Raw genomic sequence first — 20741 nt, 5'->3', positions numbered from 1 at the left:
CTCAACATGTATAATAATACACTAAAATAAATTTGTCAAAGCAAATGTCTAATTTAGATTGCAGTAGATATCATAGAACACTCAATAAAATACGTTCAAGAGCAAAGGAAAGATCAAAGCAATGAAGAAAGACAACATGCGAAATCAGCGAGATAGAATTATGTTGATTTTTCGATCAGTCGAGAATACGCAGTGTGAATGAGATATCGTTGCGTTTGTGTGTATATAAAACAGCATATAATTTCGTAAAAACAAGCTGTCGTAAATTGTATTCGGTTTTGCACGAAAAACATGTGATTTATTCCTCAAGTTTAACTTTTAGGTTCACGTTAAACATTCAAAAATATTAAAAAGTTAAAGAAAGAAAAGAATATAGTGAAATTATTTTGATGTGCAACTTTACTAAAGTTTGTGAAGTAAGATAAATAAGAATGCTTTATTTATCAATGCTTTATTTCAATGTTCCAATTTTTATGTTCTTATTTCGGATGCCTTGTCGTCGTCTTAAGGTCCGTTCGGTTTTTCCTCCTTGAGCTTTCGTAACATAGTGTTTTTTTCGGGAAATGGGTTGTTAGCTGGCTCAACCCCGTTATATCGGAGGGTCATCTCTCCCTTTCTCGTTGGCCCTGAATCTATTTTTGGGGTTGGTTACCCAATCTCTGGCAAGGTTACTCAAGTTTTCCAGAGTTCACCCGAGTAGCTTTCGGCTAAGCTTAGTTCGAATAGGGTGGTGCATGCGCACCACACGACGGTAGTTCAAGTCAGGATAGCCTCTCCTATCAAATTCCTCACATCCACGAAACAAATTATACTTTATTATCTCAAATTACACGTAAAGTAAAAAAGTAGTTCATATTTTAATTCAAAAATACATCGATAATTACATGATATCATTGGCATACCCGGTAAAAAATTTTTCATATATAATTAGACAAAACTGATTATATCTAGTTATACAAACTTATATATCAATTTTGTCCATAAAAACAGATATGCTTATGTATAAATGGATATAAATATATATATTTGTATATTATTATATAAAGGTATATTTTTATAATGAAAGTAACAAATATAGGTTTTTTGTTTTTTATTGTTGCGTGCTTGTTACAAATTATTTACTAAGTATTACATCGCATTTTTATTGTCTTACATTTAACTAGATACAGTACAATATCCTTTGTAATCACGTGTATATATATATATATATATATATATATATATATATATATTGATTTCCGACATTGATTTCCGACATTCACCCGACATAAAAAAAAATTATATTCGTGTATATTTATTTCGAAATTTTATTACTTTTTTTAACTACGTTTGTTTTTTAAGATGCAGCCTATATGATGATTCTATCTGAAAATTAGCGTTTTTTGTAATGGATTAAATGTTTTCTCGTATTTAAAAAACACACTTACCTTGGTGGGGAACCTCGAACTCGGGACCTCTGGATCGTAAGCCAACTGCCTTACGTGGTAGACTACTTCTTCATTTAATTTAAGAGTGTTACATATTATCTACATATGTCATAACTAGCGCAAATATATAATTTTCCATAAATTATTTTAAAACCAAATTTATCATTAAGAAACAAATTCAGTTTTAAGAAAGTAATAAAATTTCGAAATAAATATACACGAATATAATTTTTTTTTTAATGTCAGGTCAATGTCGGACACCAGTTGTCGCGGTATTACCAACGTTGACCCGTGAGTCGGCATCGGGCAAAAGTCGGCTAACCTTGCTTGAGCCTACGTCGCGCCGCGATCGAATAATGACAGTCGGTATATATATATATATATATATATATATATATATATATATATATATATATACCTGAAAGCAACAGCGAAACGATTGTAGAAAGCATAATATTAAAAGAAAATTTATTTTACATTTATTTATATCAACAGTGAGATAATTTTATGATTATTTATTTATTGACATCGTATCTAGATTTTTTGCAATGTGTATACATATAAGTATATCCCAATCACAGTTATTAAGCACAAAACAAAATGTTTCACCTATCCGTTGTTCATGAGTGCATTGAGGAAAAGATACATACATTTCGATCAAAATTTCTCGTTTATATAGAATCGTATACAATTATGCATGATTGTATCTGAACTATATTTGTTACTTATATATATTTATATATGACGCAAGACTTATATATAATTATATATTAAACTAACAGAAATCCATATATAATTATACATAAAACATTGTGAACATTCCCATACAGCACAGAAGCTTGCATCAACATTGCTGCAATGTTACAACATTGCACATAGCAGTGTAATGCTGCAGAAATATTGCAGAGACATTATTTTGTAATATTACTTTGGCAATGTTGCAGCAACATTTTAACATAGCGAAAATGTATAACATGTGTTTTTTTACTTGCCGCTATGTGGCGACACCAAACTTAACTAACTCGTATTCAAATTTTCATCTAAAGTAGATATAAGATCTACAAAGGACTAATGTAGTAATTATATTTTTTTGTCTTGTGTCAGTTAAATTTCTGATAAACTGACTTGATTTATTTAATATTCTGAATCCTAATAAGGGATCTAGATTATTAAACAAATAATTTGTTTAATAATCTAGATCCCTCGTTGGGATTCAGAATATTAAACAGATTTTTCTTCATTGAATCGGTAAATGGGAAATAATTCATTTATTGCACGTATTAAAATATTCTGGTACCGAGTGTATGTAAAATAATTGTATGTATATTATTGAGATAAATATTTAATAAGACACATTTGATAAAAAACACTAATAGATATTTTTTTTCAAAGGCGGTAAATGTTTTTTTTTCCTATCTTTCTTAAACATTTCTTTATATTTTCAAAGTTTATTTATTAAATTTAAAACGGTCTGCATTTGCAATAGCAAAACGCGTTTTAATATTGTAAATACGTTGCACCGTAACATTACTACAATCTTACATTGTAATATTTCTGAGGGCGGACATTTCAACGTTGCTGCAAGCTTGCAGTAATGTTGCAGAAACATTTCGCAACTTCTATGCAATATTACAATGTTTCAATGTTAGGTCTATGCAACGTTTTTGCAATCTTTCTTGCTGTATGGGTTATATATAAGTATGCAAAATGCGCACTTATATATAATTATATGTAACAGTTATTGCACTTATATATAAATATATATAATGTCCTGTACTCTATCATTTATAATTATACATATTTTTGCACAATTATATATAGTTTTTTGTACAATTATATTCAATTCTGCATGACTACACATGAAAAATTTTTTACCGGGTCGTATTTAAAAAACACACTTACCTTGGTGGGGAACCTCGAACTCGGGACCTCTGGATCGTAAGCCAACTGCCTTACGTGGTAGACTACTTCTTCATTTAATTTAAGTGTTACATATTATCTACATATGTCATAACTAGCGCAAATATATAATTTTCCATAAATTATTTTAAAACCAAATTTATCATTAAGAAACAAATTCAGTTTTAAGAAAGTAATAAAATTTCGAAATAAATATACGAATATAATTTTTTTTTAATGTCAGGGCAATGTCGGACACCAGTTGTCGCGGTATTACCAACGTTGACCCGTGAGTCGGCATCGGGCAAAAGTCGGCTAACCTTGCTTGAGTCCTTGCCTACGTCGCACCGCGATCGAATAATGACAGTCGGTATATATATATATATACCTGAAAGCAACAGCGAAACAGTTGTAGAAAGCATAATATTAGAAGAAAATTTATTTTACATTTATTTATATCAACAGTGAGATAATTTTATGATTATTTATTTATTGACATCGTATCTAGATCTTTTGCAATGTGTATACATATAAGTATATCCCAATCACAGTTATTAAGCACAAAACGAAATGTTTCACCTATCCGTTGTTCATGAGTGCATTGAGGAAAAGATAATTTATTTACATATACATTTCGATCAAAATTTCTCGTTTATATAGAATCGTATACAATTATGCATGATTGTATCTGAAATATATTTGTTACTTATATATATTTATATATGACGCAAGACTTATATATAATTATATATTAAACTAACACAGAAATCCATATATAATTGAAATTTGAAATTTGAAATTTGAAAAGACTTACATCTGTCAGGTTCGGTTGTCGAAAACAGTCTTATAGAAATAGATCTAATACAGTTGTTAGACATTTTGATAACTTTTCCTAAATTTTATACCTTTTTATTGTGATTCTATCTGCATTTTTTTTTTAATTTCAAAAAATGATAGGCGACGTTCAAATTTATGTTTTTATCCAAATTTTAATTTGTGGTAAAGAGATAACACGATTGACTTAGACTGGCTTATTGGACTATGCATGACCAGTCTTATAATTTGTATATCTCAGCGAAAAAAAATCATGCGGCGACAATTAAAAATAAATTTGAAAGATAAAAACTAACACTATACAATACCATTGGTAGAAATATTTCAAAAAAAGTAGATTCCCTCAAAATAAATTCAGGAAATTGAAATAGCTACTTTGGAGCTATTTAACCACAAATTACTTAAAAACCTGACGTGCTGAAAAAATACTGCGGCCAGATTCGTTTTCAGCATCAAAAAAATCTATAAGAATCACCTACTCTTTTTGTAACTAACCAAACCTAAAATTTGACAGGCCTGTGTATTATTGAACACAAGGGATAAACATGAAATATTCAATTAATTATTATAATATATCAATAAATTAAAATATACATTGTTATCATTTCTAAACATTAATACAAATATGTATGCATAATGCTTAGTTATTTATATTATAAGTATAATTAATAAATTAAGTGTGTTTTTTTAATTATAGAATATTAATTTAGAAAATTTTACATCCTCCGTCAAAGATAGAAAGTAAAGGCCAAAAGGAGATTAAACTTTACAGAAAAAGATAATAACTTTTTGGAGACCGCTAATTACTGTAAAATACTGTAAAATATGTTAATAGTTTTTGTACCAACGTTCCGCTTTTACTTACAAGAAAGGCGTAATTACATACGCGCAGACAAAAGCGCAAATATTAAATAATATCAAAAATAGACATAAAGAAACATAGGGAAGAACGTAGAAATGTATGATAATTTTTATTCATTCAAATATGAATTTATAATTTGTCTCTTGATATTTTCTTTACCTAGAAAATGTAAGATTATCTAAAAAATAACAATCATCATAAGATAATAATCATTAATTAAAATGTCTCCCACATTCAAAAGCTCCTGTGAGGTAGCTACCATTTTCCTTTTAATATGACATCATCTCTTCCTCCCAACCCCTTGGCTTCTTATATAACTTCTTCTTTAATACGGTCTCATGTTGCTTATCTTTCGCATTCCTTTACACGATTCGGTAGTGTTTGCACATCCTCCTATCTCTGCTGCTTTATTTTTCTTGTCTGGAGGTATTTTTTACTAATTTTATTGTGATCATTATACGAGAATTTTGTTAATGTGCTTAGCTTGGATTACTCTTTGTGATTGTGTTTGCTTCTTATTTTCTAATCTTCAACCTTTTTTAACGAACATCTAATTACATTAACATCCACTACAACCGAGAGGATACGATTTCCACTGATAATTACACAGGCCCACAAAAAAAAAGAGTACCCTGTGCTGGCGATCTGACTAGGCTAGTCTTATGTATTTTGGCCCGCTGAATTCGAATCTGACGTCAGAATTGCTCCATCACGTCACAGTTTTTTTTAAATCTCAAAAGAGAAAGACGAAAATTTCGTAAAAATCGACATTCTAGGGTAGTAAGACTGCGCTTCTTGAAGGAAAAGTTAGTGGGAAATCTCTTTTTCTAAAAGTTAGTGGGAAAGTAAGACTGCGCTTCTTGAGGGAAAAGTTAGTGGGAAATCTCTTTTTCTATTGTCATATTTCTTCCAAGACTTGTACCAAGACTTGGTTCCGAAGATTTTTATATAAAGTAAGTGACAATTTCCCAGCGAATATTTCCGAGCGTACGCACAATTACTGTAAAATAATAATTTTACATACATGTGCGGCCAAAGATGAAAATTGATATTATCATGATATTGAGCTATTCAAATTATAAGACAGTTCATCTCTCTCTATTTTGTATCTCTTATCTTGCATCTGTTTCCGAATGCCACCTTTCGATACGTCTTCTTATGTACTATATTTTATGTAATGTAAGATGACATTGAAAGTGATCCGGAAATATATATATATATATATATAGATTAAAATGTTCCGGGAATAGATTAAAATGTTAACGTCTGTCAACAATTTTTAATTACTATTCAATTACTATATTTGTATATTGTAGAGAATTTTCAAAGTTCTTGCGAACGTTGTAATCAATTTCTACTTCTATTATATTAAATTATTATTTACATTAGAATATCCAACCTTTGGTCCTTAGCTTTTTTTATTATTTTTTCTGATTATTATTTAAAAACGTAAGATTACAAAATACATTACATAAATTTGCATTATATTTAAATGCGTTATATTCAAGATATATGTAGCTTGAAGTATAATATGAATTGCATTATTCTAAAAAATAACATACAATTTTATATCGATGCAAATGAGATTACTGATAATGAATTAAATGATTACTTAACTATATTGACATTTATATATATCTGTGTGCGCATGTGTATTCACTTATTGCATTATTTTAAATGTTTTAAACTGTTTAATGTTTAATGTACTGTTTAATGTACCGTTTTATATTTTATTTAATTTGTTATCAGGTACGCAGAGCTGATTGTTTTCCACGAATAATTAATGAAGTAAAAATATTTTGCCTATCAGTAACAACACAACTTTTAAAAAAAATAATGTACGTAAGAGAGAGAGAGGAAAAAAAAAGAATTATACTTTGCATATAATGAATAAATAGTAGACTTTTATGTATCAATAACCGTAAAAAAAATAATTTACATAAGCAATAAGTTACACTTAAAAAATACACGTAATATATAAATAATAGATCTCATACATATCTACAAAGAAAACATACCTGGAAAAATATTTAGATTATCGGAATTTTGCATAAAAGAATATATAAGAGAGGAGACGACAAATAAAGATCGATTATTTGTCTAAATTGAATTACTTTCTGTAATAATTACAAACTATAACGATGAGTCTCCTCCTGCTGATAATATCCGCTGTTGGTGTGATTATATTCTATAAGATTGCATGGATAATGTATGTCCATTATACCATGCGAATAAAACTCAGCCATATTCCCGGATCTGATCGTTCGTTATATCAATTACTACGTAAGATGACCAGGCCTCAGCAAGGTAAAAAGATTTGCTAATATTTTCTATATGTATTATTTATATATATATATATATATATATATATATATATATATATATATATTTGCAAGAAGCATATACACATAAACGCACATAATATAATAGCATACGCATATTATATAAACTTTATTTTTGTTAAATTTTATATATTATTTATTTGACGCAGTGTATAAGAAATTGCTTCCATACAAAAATAAAAATGGACTTTGCACAATTTGGATTGGACTGCACCCAATAGTTTGCGTAATGAAACCAGAATTTATAAAGGTAAGAAATAATTTGAAAACATTATTATATGATAATAATGATAATTATAATAGATGATCATTAATAAATATATTCTGATTATATGTGTAAGTAATAAGTTATATATTAGATACGTTCATATGGAGGTCCCGTTTGCCTACATTCACGATTGTCAAATGCTTCGTTTGCGCACATTTTGCCGATAGCTTTTCTTGCCAACATTCCCGATTGTCTACATGTATTATTGCACACATGAAGAAAATGAAAATACGAAAATACGATTGTGCACATGACATTATTGCACATATAAAATAAGAAAATCATATTAACACTTTCCACACATTATTCTATTGCACACATGCTCATTGCACACATGAAATTATTGCATACATGCAGATTGCACACACACGATATTATTGCGCACATACATATTGCACACATGATATTATTTCATGTAAAAAATAGAAATACAATTTGATGTTTTGGTGAAGACTTTTGTATGCGACTCATCTCCGAATTTAATCAATTTTTACAGACATGTATTGTAGTACGTATTAAAACCTATGTGGGACAGAACAATTATAGATCTCATTTAGGGTCGCACTATGTTTGACCAACATAGTTCTTCAAAGTATCAACTTTACGCAATCGAAAAATTCAACATCTAAAAATAATAAAAATTTGGATACCTCATGAACAAGACGTTTCTGCCCATCGCACTTAATTGTGGCATTCGACTTCATTTAATACTACATGTCTGTAAAAGTTGATCAAATTCGGCAGTGGATCGCATACGGGAATCTTACTATCAAATTGATTAAAGATTTTAAGATGGGATTCTGTGAACAATCCAGTATCAGTCTGTACTTTTAATCGTGGACTTTAATTATGCAAAGCTATTTTCTTATTGTATGTGTGCAATGTTTTCAATATCATGTGTATATTAACATTATGTGTGCAATGTGCATGTGCACAATAAAGTCATATATGCGCAATCGTACTTTCGTACTTTTATTTTTATTGTGTGCGCAATAATACATGTAAGCAATCGGGAATGTCGGAAAAAGAAGCTGTCATCAAAATACTCTTGAGCAAACGAAGCAGTTGGCAATCGAGAATATAGGCAACTGAAGTTCTCCCGGCGTTCATAGGAAATAAAAACTAATACTTTCATAGAACAACGAAATTTTAATCTACGTCATATCTATATATACACATAAAATGAAGTATATATTTCTCAAAACTTGTTAAACTAGCAGATTATTTATTATTATTATTATTATTATTATTATTACAAATATCTGAGCATATTTCGTCTATTTTCTTTGAGTAAATAATTTTTATAATTAGTAACATAAAATTTGGAATCATTAAGAACCATTTTCTCGATAAAATCTACGGAATACTGTTTTTTTAATTGCAAACTTGCGAAATATCATACATTGTTATGTCCTATATATATTGTTATTATATATTATTATTGATATATTATATCAATTATATCATACATTGTTGTTGCCATTTGAGTCTTTATCTTGTTCTTATAAATTTACAGAGCGTTCTTCAAAGTAAGACACATGTCGAGAAAGCAGAAATATATAACTTCTTAAAACCATGGCTAGGTAATGGGCTTCTTACTGCTCCAGGTAAATAATAAAATACCACTTTGAAAATATATTTCACAAAAAGACTGTCATTTTCACTAGTAATAGCTAGTTATAAATAAAAAAGCTTATAAAATAAAATATAAAGTAAAAGAACGGTGTCTTCCATAAATATATCGCATATTTCAGTTGAACTATGGCATAGATATAAAAAAATATTTTGGCCAACATTTTATTTTAATATGCTGGAACAATTTACTGTCATCATGTCCGAAAAAACGGAAACTGTAATAAAATGTATCGAGAAGGAGATAGCAGAAAATTCGAAGAAAGTTATTGATATTCTTCCATTTATACAACAGATCACTTTCAACATTATATGTGGTAAGAACACGATATAGAAAAGAAGAGAAAGAAAATATAATCATGTATAAGTCTGAAATAGCCCATAAATGGGCAATTTCAACGATAGAGAATTATTATTTCATGCTAACATAGCAACTTTAAAACTTTAAAAACAAAGAAGATTAATTAACAAATTTTATGTTACAAATTCACAAAATTTTGTTAACTCAAAAAATGCAATGTTTCCTTAGTAAGCATATATTATACAAATCGTAATTAGTAATTATCCGCTGATGTTTTACAATTGTACATTTTTTCCTTATATTATATAGTTTTATAATAAAAAATTAAATATTAATAATTACATATTAATTAAATATTAATTATAGAAACGACGATGGGCGTAAATTTGGATGAAGAAGACATTACGTCTTATCGATTGGCTATCGACAGGTCAGTTTGCAATTTTACAATTTTATCATTATAATTTTATATCATTATAATTTAATATATAAAATTAACTTATTGTTAGTTAAGTATTTTCAATATAGTTAATATTTTTTGTTCTTATATATTTAGATTAATATAAACAAATTCTCTGTTTTTTATTTTGATATTATTGACATATAACAATTTATTTTTAAATATTTATGTAAATATTTAAATATTTATGTAAATATTAATTTTGTACTATTTTTTTAACATGCATCGCTATGTACATGTGTGTACTGTCATATATATACATATCGCTATTATGTGTGTGTGTGTGTGTACCTTAAAATTATATTAATATTATAGTGAATACTTTATTTTTAAACGCTTTGATATTGATAACAAATTAAATATTTGCGCCAAAAGCACAATTATTTAGGATTCTTTAGGATTCTGATATTTCGTTCAATCGGAGAAATATTCTATCATAAACTATACTTGCCTTACTTATTTGATTAAATGTTAATTTTTGTTATGCAATATCTAATTGAATCAGACAAAAATAAATAATTTTGTTAATAATGACGAATTTTGTTGATAATGACAAATGAATAAAGTAATAATACAAATTTATTACTAATTTCATTATTCTTGTATATGTGTTCTTTTAACTTGAATGTAAAATTTAATAAAGAATATGTTTCAGATTTTTTAATTTGTATTCGGTGCGTGTAACTCGATCATGGTTATGGCTATATGATTGGATATATGATTTATTACCCCAGGGAAGGGAATTTAAAACGGCAATCAACAATATGCAAAACTGTTCAGATAAGGTAAGAACTTCAATCTGAAAGTATTCAGCTAGGTCGACATAAAGAAATCATTATAAATATCATCTTCACTGAGATCTAGTGTTTTAAGTGTTTTGAAGTTTTTAGTTTATAGTGTTTTTAAATCAGTCCCGTGTTTTACATATTAAATATAAATTTTTATTGTATTTGTATTTACGTATATTCTATCACTATATTATATATAACTAATAAAGTTAGATATATTACTACATTAAATAATCTAATACTTATTAGTTGTTAATTAGTCTAATACTTATCTCTCTTTCTCTCTTTCTCTTTTGTATACAATGCTTATTATCATCTATTTATTTACGACTATAGAAAAAATATTATTGTTAGTAATTTACATAATAATCATCATAGTCATAACATATAGAGAGAAGTAATACTTATGTAAATTTATTATATTTATATTGTAATATTGATTAATGATTTATCATAATATTATATAAGACTAAAAATAATTTACGATAATGTAGTTATGATAAATTCATATTTATATCATTTCTCCATTTTGCTTAAAACAGATTAGATTTTAATAAATAATAAGAATACTACAATTTTTTAGATAATACAACGGAGGAAAGTCGCACGTATGCAGAACGTTAAAATACAAAATCAGCAGGATAATAATAATTTCCATTTACCAGGTACAAAGATAAATTGTTCTAATTTATAATAAAAATGTATCAAATGCATTAGACTATTATTATTCTTTTCTTATAAATTTTTTGATGAATTATTGCAGCAAATTTCCTCAAAATAATTTAACAAACGTCTTTCTTATATAAATCACTTCTATAATATATTTAATTATAATGAATGTGAGCTTTAAATTATAAAATTCTATATTAAAATACAATAATAAATTTAAAAGTACAAAATAAATTAGAAAATAAATTTTTATTATATATTTGCACATTTAAAATTTGTTTAATTTTTCAAACTTTTTTATATTTATTTTTTTAAACGCATAATCTATTTTTAGAGTTTTAATTTTTTAAAACTCTTTAGATATGAGATAATAAATTCTCATACTTTTTGAGAACCAAATTATTTGCTTTCTATGAATTTAAACTAAATTATATTCATACATGATTTTCTTCTAATTAAATATATTTTTTCTTCTAATTAAATATATTTTTAATTAAATTAGACAAACCGGAAAGTAAAACCTTACTAGATCGTTTTCTGGACGCAAATGAGAAAGATAATGTTTCGTTACCTGATGAAGATTTGAGAGCAAACATAACTTCGCTTCTATTTGCAGTGAGTAAAAAATTGTGATAAAAAGTTCTTTTGTTTGAGATATTATTTTTTTTATCTGTTGATATAATACAATTCTTGATTTTAAATAATAATATGTAATAACAGGGTCATGATACAACAGCGATTTCCATCGGTTGGGCACTGTTTTGTATAGGCAATGATCTCAAATGTCAAGAAAAGATTCATGAGGAACTGAAGGAGGTTTTCAAAGATTCTCAAAGACCAGCTAGTATAAAAGAGCTCTCGCAATTAAAATATCTCGAGAGAGTTATAAAAGAATCGCGCAGATTATATCCAAGTGCACCCTTAGTTATAAGAAAAATATCAGAAGATATAAAAATGGGTAAGATTTTTTAAATTTTAATAATGATACAAATCTTTGAAAACCAACAAAGAATTCAATACGAAATACAAGTGTGAGGTAACATTTATTTTTGAAAGATTAAAACTTAAAGATAAAACTTAAAGAATATATGATATAATATATATTAGTAATTTGTTTTACATTAAAATATTCTTATGCTTCGTTTACATTAAAATAATTGATAAAAGAAATATAATCAAGTATTTTACACAAAGAATATCAACTTTATGAATTATAAACTATTTGCACTTTCAATGTTCTCACTTCAATAAAATAAATCGATGCAATGCAAGAAATTAACGATGATTGTATATAGCAGTTTTTGAAAAGTATATTATTACTATACTATCAATTGAGTTAGGTGACGTGACGAGGAATGGAGGATTCGCGAGTATGTGTGATATTTTAAGATAGAATTAGGAAAACCACGTTAGATATAGAAGTAGGAATGTGCTGGAATAAGAAAGCGGAAGATAGGGACTTATGGGAAAATGAAGGGAAGGAGAGGGATAATGTAAGTAGGGAATAGAAGAGACTATAAAATTTGAACGAAGGATTAAGGGTAGATGGATCCGATCTAGATAGGATAAAGCAACACAATAGGTGTAGGCGTGTAAGAGTAAGAAGGAATAAGCGTAAAAGAAAAGAAAGTGTAGAAAAAGAGAGGAAATATAGGAAAGGAATTAAAATAGAAGGGGATTAAATGTAGATAATAGATTTAGACAAATGAGGATGAAGGAACAAAGAGATATCGGTAAAGAAAGGATCGGTAAAGTAGAAGGTAACGGAGATAAAATGTGCTATTGGATGTAGTATAATAAAATAAAGCTTAGATTTGAGAAAAAAATAAACAGATTGATAAAGGAATTAAACATATATATCCTTATGAATAGCTGCAGAGAGAAGTAAAGGAGAAAAAATATGAAGGGCAGAGTATAGAATGTAGAGAGAATCGATGGTCAGGGGGAAAAAGATCCAGAATCATGAATATCAAAAGAACAAGGAAGATGAAGTCCGAAAGAAAGAAAGAAGGAATAATATAGGTATAAGAGGTATAAAAGAAATAGAAACAGAGAGGCAAAAATAAGAGGGATAGAAGAAAATGGGTAGAAAGGGATAAAGCATAAAATAGGAGAGATAGAAATTTAAGTAACAGGGAAAATGATCTAACGTGGTATGAAAGAAAAACACAAAAAACAAATTAGGAATTATGCCTGAATGTCTCGTCCGGATGGAAAACTATGTAGTCGTGCTCCTGCACGCCTCCCGACAACAGAATTTAAAGCCTCATTTAAAAAGAAAGGAAGGCGCACTCGAGTTCCTTGTGCGCCCGAGCGCTGCGTGCGCTCCCGATCGTCATTGTGTTCTGTTTGCCATCCTGAACAACACGTTTTTTGCCTCATTCCGGCTTTTATTCAATTTTATTCACAAGATCCTTATGGGAAAAGATGCCGAAGTTTAAGAGCAGTAAGCGAAGATCCTCGCGTCATTCTGGAAAAGAAAAAGGTCATCGTAGACACCGCGCGCGATCTCATTCTCGTGAGCGTTCGCGACGCAGGCAGACATCACGTAATGGCCGTTCTTCGGACAGAAGTGAGTCGTCGAAGGATGCATTTTCAGTTCGCGACACTTACTCTACAGACAGCTGCTCTCGGATTCTCGAGCAAGTACGTAGCCTTATCGCTCGTAACCTCTAGAGGCGCCCCTCAAAAATTAGGTCGCTTCGAGGACCGTTTCGTCCGACGATGATGATATGGCGCCGTCCATGATACCGGCCGTAGAGCCAATAGCAGAAAAACAAACGGTCACACAAGCTGACCGGGGCGTTGTACCAGGTATGTCCACTTGTCGACCCACCTATCTTTTCGTGGCAAAGAGTGGACATAACCGACTGTTCTATTCTGCTTTGGTTTTTTCTTTTCAGTAGCACTAAACCCTACTAATGATGACGTCAATCGTCCGCCGAACCAGGCTACCGTTTCCTTTGCCGATCTACTCGCCAATGATGTCCTGAGTCCTCAGGATCCCGAGGTTCTCCCAGATTCACACGCCATAATCAGAGAATTGTTCGAGGGAAACCAATCTCTTCCTACTTCATCCACCTGGAATCCTGTCATGTTAAACTCGATCCAGTCTGAGGCTCGTGCTGGTCTGAGTAAGGACATACGTACCGGCTTGCTTTCCAAATATGAGGTAAAAGCGGACCTGGCGTCTCTGGCCCCGCCTAAACTTAACAAGGAGTTAGTTCCCGCTCTTGCCCCCTCAGTTATTAAGCGTGACGAGTACCAGGCTCGGTCACAGCCTCAGGTGGGAGCATGCTTCAATGCTTTCGGCTCAGGCATATCAATTTTATTAAAACCAGAAGTCTTACATGAGCTCAACGATAATGCACGTTCCGCCTTGTCTTTTCTCTCAGAGGACATGCATTTACTCGCTGACCATCATTTTCGTCTCTCCTTAACTAGAAGGGCCTTCACCAAGCCCTCCTTTAATATTATTGGCAAAAATGCCGCGGAAGCAGCAACCATCGATGATTTTTTATTTGATCAAAACTTTGCGGAGACTCTCAAGGCAGCGCAAGCATGTGAGAAGGCCGGACGCGATATATCCAAGGCAGCTTCTCTAGTGGGAAAGAAGACTCTTCAGTCCATACGTCAGCAAGTCCCTCAAGGCCGTTCTCGAGCGTCAGCCCCTAAAACGCACTCTTCGGGAAACCGGAGGGCTCCTGCTCGTCTATCGACGGCTCGCCAATCAGGAGCCTTTCACCCCAGGAGCCGTCACCGTCGCTCTCGATCCCGGTCACGACATCATCGTTAAGTGACGTAAGTACGGCGGGTCGCCTCCGTAATTTTTTGGCATAGTGGGCTGATATTACCGCCGACCGATCAGTTTTAGAGGCTATACAAGGTTGTCGTTTCCCTTTTACATCCTCATCTCCACCAAGAGCTTCTCTTAGAGAGATGGAATTTTCAAGATCTACTGAGGAATTTTGTCAGTCGGAGATAGAACGCCTTTTGCGCAAAGGAGCTATAGAACCTGTCGATCCCCGTGCAGATCAATTTCTATCTTCTTTTTTCCTAATCGACAAGCCATCAGGTGGTAAACGCTTTATTTTAAACCTACATGAGTTAAATACTTATCTTAGCCCTCCGCATTTTAAATTAGAGGATTGGCGTACGGTTATTCGCCTTATGTTACCGGGATCCCAAATGGCCACTTTAGATCTAGAAGACGCCTATTTGCTGGTTCCCATAGAAGAGCAGCATAGAAAATATCTCCATTTTCAATGGCGCAGTACAACCTATGAATACACCGCGTTACCTTTTGGTTTGTCGACAGCTCCATATATCTTTACGAAGATCATGCGCCCCGTCATCTCTTATCTTCGTCAAAGAGGCTTTCAATCAGTCATTTATTTGGATGATTTTCTTTTCCTCGGCTCATCCCCTGAGGAATGTCAAGCTAATGTGAATGCCTCTCTTAATCTACTTCTCTCCTTGGGTTTCAGGATAAACTATTCGAAATCTCATTTACAACCATTTGCAAATATTTAGGTTTTGTTTTTGACTCTAACAATCAATCTATTTCAATTCCTCTTCATCGTCGGGAAAAATTGTTAAGTTTAATATCTGACATGGCCCAAAAGTCCAGATGTTCTATAAGAGATTTCGCGAGCATGATAGGATCACTAATCTCAGTTTGCCCAGCCGTACAATATGGTCTCCTTTATACTAAGAAATTTGAACGCGAGAAATTTCTAGCGCTGGTTAGGTGCAACGAAGACTTTTCAGCATTCATGGAAATCCCCTCGCATCTTCAATCAGATTTTACTTGGTGAATTAATGTTCTATCGAACCTCGACCAGTCTAATCGAATCCGTTCGGGCAGATTTGTTCGAGAAATTTTTTCCGATGCTTCTTTGAACGGTTGGGGAGCGGCTTGCGGCGAGTCGCGCACACACGGCTGGTGGTCGGGGGAAGATAGATCCCTTCATATTAATTCACTAGAACTTAGGGCTGCCTTTAACGCCCTTCGTTGTTTCGCAGCCGACCTTCATGATTGTGATATCCTCCTTCGTATTGACAATACAACCGCGATAGATTACATTAACAAGTTCGGATCTATCCAGTATCCTCATCTTTCGGAAATCTCGAGGCAGATTTGACACTGGTGTCAAGAGCGTAATATCTTCGTGTTCGCGTCGTACATATCATCGTTAGATAATTATATTGCTGATGCCGAATCTCGCATCGCAGACCCCGATACCGAATGATCCCTCTCACACAGAGCTTTCCAGCGAGTGGTTAGAGTCTTCGGTCCATTCGATATAGATCTTTTCGCGTCTTTACTCAACGCCAAGTGCAGTGCATACGTTTCATGGTTCCCAGATCCGGGCTCGATCACAGTGGACGCATTTACTTTCTCATGGAGGAAATTGAATTTCTCTGCTTTTTCGCCCTTTATCCTGCTGCCTCGCGTATTAAGAAAAATAGCAGACGAGGAAGCAACGGGAATTCCAGTAGTTCCTTGGTGGCCCTCTTAGGTCTGGTTCCCCTTGTTCCAACGTCTGCTAATTTCGGTTCCGATAATATTTTCGCCTAGTCAATCCTTGCTCTCTTCGCCTTTCAGGAACCATCATCCAGCGTGGAGATCCCTTTCCCAGGCAGTCGGGAGAGTATTAGCGAAGCTTTTAAAAGCCGCCTAATACCACCTTCAGCCATCTCTACAATGCTGGCTTCCTTATCCGAATCGACCATTAAGCAGTATGCGCGTCCTCTCCGCCTTTGGTGGAATTTTTGTCAGCGCCGCCGTTTACCCCTTTTTTCTCCGTCAATTTCTCAAACACTGGATTTTCTAGCACAGGAACTAAAGTCTATCTCATCGTATTCATCCCTGAATACGATGAGATCGGCAATATCCTTAATCTCCGTAAACGAAATTGAATAGCATCCGGCTGTCAGACGCTTCTGGAGGGGCGTTGCAGCACTCAAACCACCACAACCGAGATATGATTGGGTCTGGGATCCGGCACCCGTAATCGCGAAGTTAGCTCTCATTTACCCGTACGACTTGTACTCCCTAAATGACATCGCCAAAAAATTGGTTCTTCTTCTCGCCCTTGCCACGGGTCAACGTGCTCAGACGCTCGCGTCTCTGAGAATATCGCAGATAGTCATAGGTGAGAAGTTAATTATGCGAGTGCCTGATCGTATTAAAACATCCGCTCCGGGTCGTACCCAGCCTTCCTTCTGTTTTTCACGGTTTAAAGATCACGAGGATCTTTGTATTGTTCGTTTAACAGAATACTATACTGATAAGACGAAAGTTATGCGGCCTTCGGGATGCGATTCCCTCTTCATTTCTTGTAATAAACCTTACAAAGCAGTTACAGTCCAGACTGTGAGCCGATGGATTCGACAGGGGTTAGAGCAATGCGGTATAGATACTACTAATAACATGTTTACAGCTCATAGTACCCGGCACGCGTCAACCTCGTGTGCCGCGAAGAAGGGTGTTACACTCGATTTAATTAAGCGCGCGACAGGTTGGACCGGCGAATCCCGCGTCTTTGCAAACTTTTATAACAGGCCTATTATTAATCTAGAGGATTTTAGTAATGCGATTCTGTTACCATAATTTTCATAATGTATGTTATTTTCTTTTCACAATATATTGTTCTCCGTAGCAAATCGCGACTATGAACAGCTACATAGTTTTCCATCCGGACGAGACATTCGGACATAATTGTTAGATTGAACGAACTTACCTGTGAAGTTCGACCCTAATTATGCCCTTTGTCTCGTCCGGATGGACGCCCACCCTTTCTTTCTCTCCTCTTTTCCCTTCCCATAACATTGCGATTTGCTTCTTCGTTTTTTGAACTTATGACGATTGGGAGCGCACGCAGCGCTCGGGCGCACAAGGAACTCGAGTGCGCCTTCTTTTCTTTTTAAATGAAGCTTTAAATTCTGTTGTCGGGAGGCGTGCAGGAGCACGACTACATAGTTTTCCATCCGGACGAGACAAAGGGCATAATTAGGATCGAACTTCACAGGTAAGTTCGTTCAATCTAATAAGTAATAGGAAATAATAGGAAATGGAGAAGAGATAGGAATATATAACAAGAGATATTAGGAAGGAGACAGTTATAAGGAGTGGAATAAAAAGTTAGAGAATTAGTTTTCGCGGTTTTAAGGTTCCGCATTTGTATAATCCACTCGATATTAAAATTTAGATTCGGTATGAGTTGTTAGGTCTAATTTAGTTGGAGTCCGTACATGTTTTGATTTTATTATGATTTTGGTTTCAGTTTTGATTTTGATTATGTGTTTTAATTAGAGTATAGACTTTAGTATAAAGATTCGGATTAGATTTTAGAGAATTCGGATTTTAGATTTAAATTTAGATTTTAGACTAGATTTTAGATTTGTAGATCTAAAAGAATAGCAGAAAATAGGGAACGTTAGAGGAAGCACGAGAAGAGAAGAATCTTGATTGGAATGAGGAGATGGAAAAACAGTACAAATGGAATGAAGAGAAACAGAATGAGAAGAAAAGAAGAAGAAAGAAATTAAAACAGCGGCAGAGACACAGTAAAGGAAACCGAAAGATTGAAATGGAGAATTATACAGAGAAAGCACGGAAAAGAGAAGGAAGTTTGATTGGAATGATGAGGTTAAGAAAAAGTAAAACTAGCAGAGAAGAAGAAAGAAGACAATAAAGGAAAACAATCTAACGGAAACCAAAAAGAAAGATATAGCAAACGGAATACAGAGGAGAGAAAAAGACTATATATAGGCAATAATTGAACAGAAAAGAAAGAAGAGAAAATAAGGATTTACAAGTAGAAAAAGTGAAGAAGAGAAAGCGACAGCGAGAGAAATATAGTAAGTGAGGGCAAAAAATAAATAAGCAGAACAATGAAGAGAAGAGAAAAGACTGGAAATATTATTAGGAGTAGAAGAAAAGAAGAGGAAATGAAGAGTGACAAGTAAAAAGAGACAGAGAGATATGATGCAGCGACAGAGAAACAGTAAAAGAGGGTGATAAATAGAGAAGGAGAATTATGCTGAAGAAATATGGAGAAGAGAGAGAACTAAGAGTAAAATATTAACAGAAGGAGAAGGAAGAGTAAAGACGAAATGAGGAGAACAGAAATAGAGAATGAGACAGTAAGAATAGAAGAGAAAAGAAGCAGAAAATGGAAAACAGAAAAATGGAAATTCTCATGAAGTACAGAAGAGAAAAAGAGACTAAAGGGGAAATGACGATGTGCAAGTAGAACAGGATATTTTAGGATAATTTATGATATTAATAGATATTATTAAGTTAGAAGCGTTTAGGATTTAGAAACATAGAGAGATAGAAGTAGGAGGAGAATGGCTGTATGAAATGCGAATGAATGCGAGTGAATGAGGATAAGAAATATTATAAATCAAGTCCCATCCGAAGCCGAAAGGTACGGATTATGATTTAATAAATAATAAATAAATAATAATATTCCACTATCAATTAAAGAAAATAAATAGTTTTTAAATTTAAATAGAAAAGAAAAATGAATTTTGATTGTCAATTCTTTTCAAAAGACATTTGAAATTTCTTTCTTTAGCTATATAATGCTCTCTTTGAATCTGCAGAATTAAAATATAATTTATGTTCAAACTTAAAAAATTTTTCAACAAGTTTGACAATGAACGATTGGAAGATACACATTTTATGGATTTGGAATGAATAAACCAGGCTCTGTGTATGAACTAATTGAATTATAAGATTTTCCATTAAACTTTGCACATATTCTCTTATTTCAGACAATTATATAATTCCGAAAGGTACTTCGGTCGCAGTGCGAATTCTGTTGGTTCATCGAAATCCAGAAATCTGGTCGAATCCATTAAAGTTTGATCCAGATCGTTTTCTACCTGAGAATTTGAAACAGATACATCCATACGCTTACATCCCGTTCAGTGCTGGACCAAGAAACTGCATGGGACAAAAATTCGCTATGTTCGAAGAAAAGATCATATTAGCAGCCATACTCAGAAAGTGGAGAGTGAAAAGTATGAAAACTCATGAGGAAATGACCGTAGATGTGTCTCTGGTTTTGCGACCAAGTCAGGGATCAATGTATCTTCATTTATTGCTGAAAAAATAAAAAGCTATTATGTTTGATGCTAAAAATATATGTTTTATTATGATTAATGAAATTTTTTATAAACAAGAAATAAAAATTTATAAACAAAAACTTTTTTCTGCTTCTCTTTCTATCAAGTCTAATTATAT

General features: G+C 32.3%; 1 protein-coding gene across 2 annotated transcripts; it reads left to right on the top strand.

The window, feature by feature from the left end:
* Nucleotides 1-5387: 5387 nt before the first annotated feature.
* LOC145964709 (cytochrome P450 4C1-like) lies at nucleotides 5388-20706 on the top strand. 2 transcript variants are annotated; one of them, XM_083087754.1, is made up of 12 exons: nucleotides 5388-5448; nucleotides 6772-6860; nucleotides 7057-7329; nucleotides 7514-7614; nucleotides 9149-9239; nucleotides 9387-9581; nucleotides 9932-9995; nucleotides 10681-10810; nucleotides 11397-11478; nucleotides 11985-12097; nucleotides 12203-12440; nucleotides 20270-20706. In XM_083087754.1, exons 3-12 carry the CDS (start codon nucleotides 7164-7166, stop codon nucleotides 20611-20613), a joined length of 1524 nt encoding a protein of 507 aa, XP_082943880.1. In that variant the 5' UTR covers nucleotides 5388-5448; nucleotides 6772-6860; nucleotides 7057-7163; the 3' UTR covers nucleotides 20614-20706. The 2 variants fall into 2 exon arrangements, with proteins under 2 accessions (XP_082943880.1, XP_082943873.1); XM_083087747.1 differs by having other exon boundaries at nucleotides 7011-7329.
* The last annotated feature ends 35 nt before the right edge of the window (nucleotides 20707-20741 follow it).

The sequence above is a fragment of the Camponotus vicinus genome, unplaced genomic scaffold, assembly GCF_025532165.1.
Source record: "Camponotus vicinus isolate PSW18456_S1 unplaced genomic scaffold, iyCamVici1.0 SCAF_1, whole genome shotgun sequence".
NCBI lineage: Eukaryota > Metazoa > Arthropoda > Insecta > Hymenoptera > Formicidae > Camponotus > Camponotus vicinus.
Note: the sequence above shows the minus strand (reverse complement) of the source record. Positions and strands in the feature narration are given on the sequence as shown.

What these genes read in the sequence shown, in the direction of transcription:
- LOC145964709 (XM_083087754.1), top strand. Translation starts at nt 7,164, where the DNA reads ATGAGTCTCCTCCTGCTGATAATATCCGCTGTTGGTGTGATTATATTC. An exon ending in CACTTTCAACATTATATGTG is followed by an intron (nt 9,582 to 9,931) that starts GTAAGAACACGA and finishes TATTAATTATAG; the next exon opens with AAACGACGATGGGCGTAAAT. An exon ending in TAATAATTTCCATTTACCAG is followed by an intron (nt 11,479 to 11,984) that starts GTACAAAGATAA and finishes TAATTAAATTAG; the next exon opens with ACAAACCGGAAAGTAAAACC.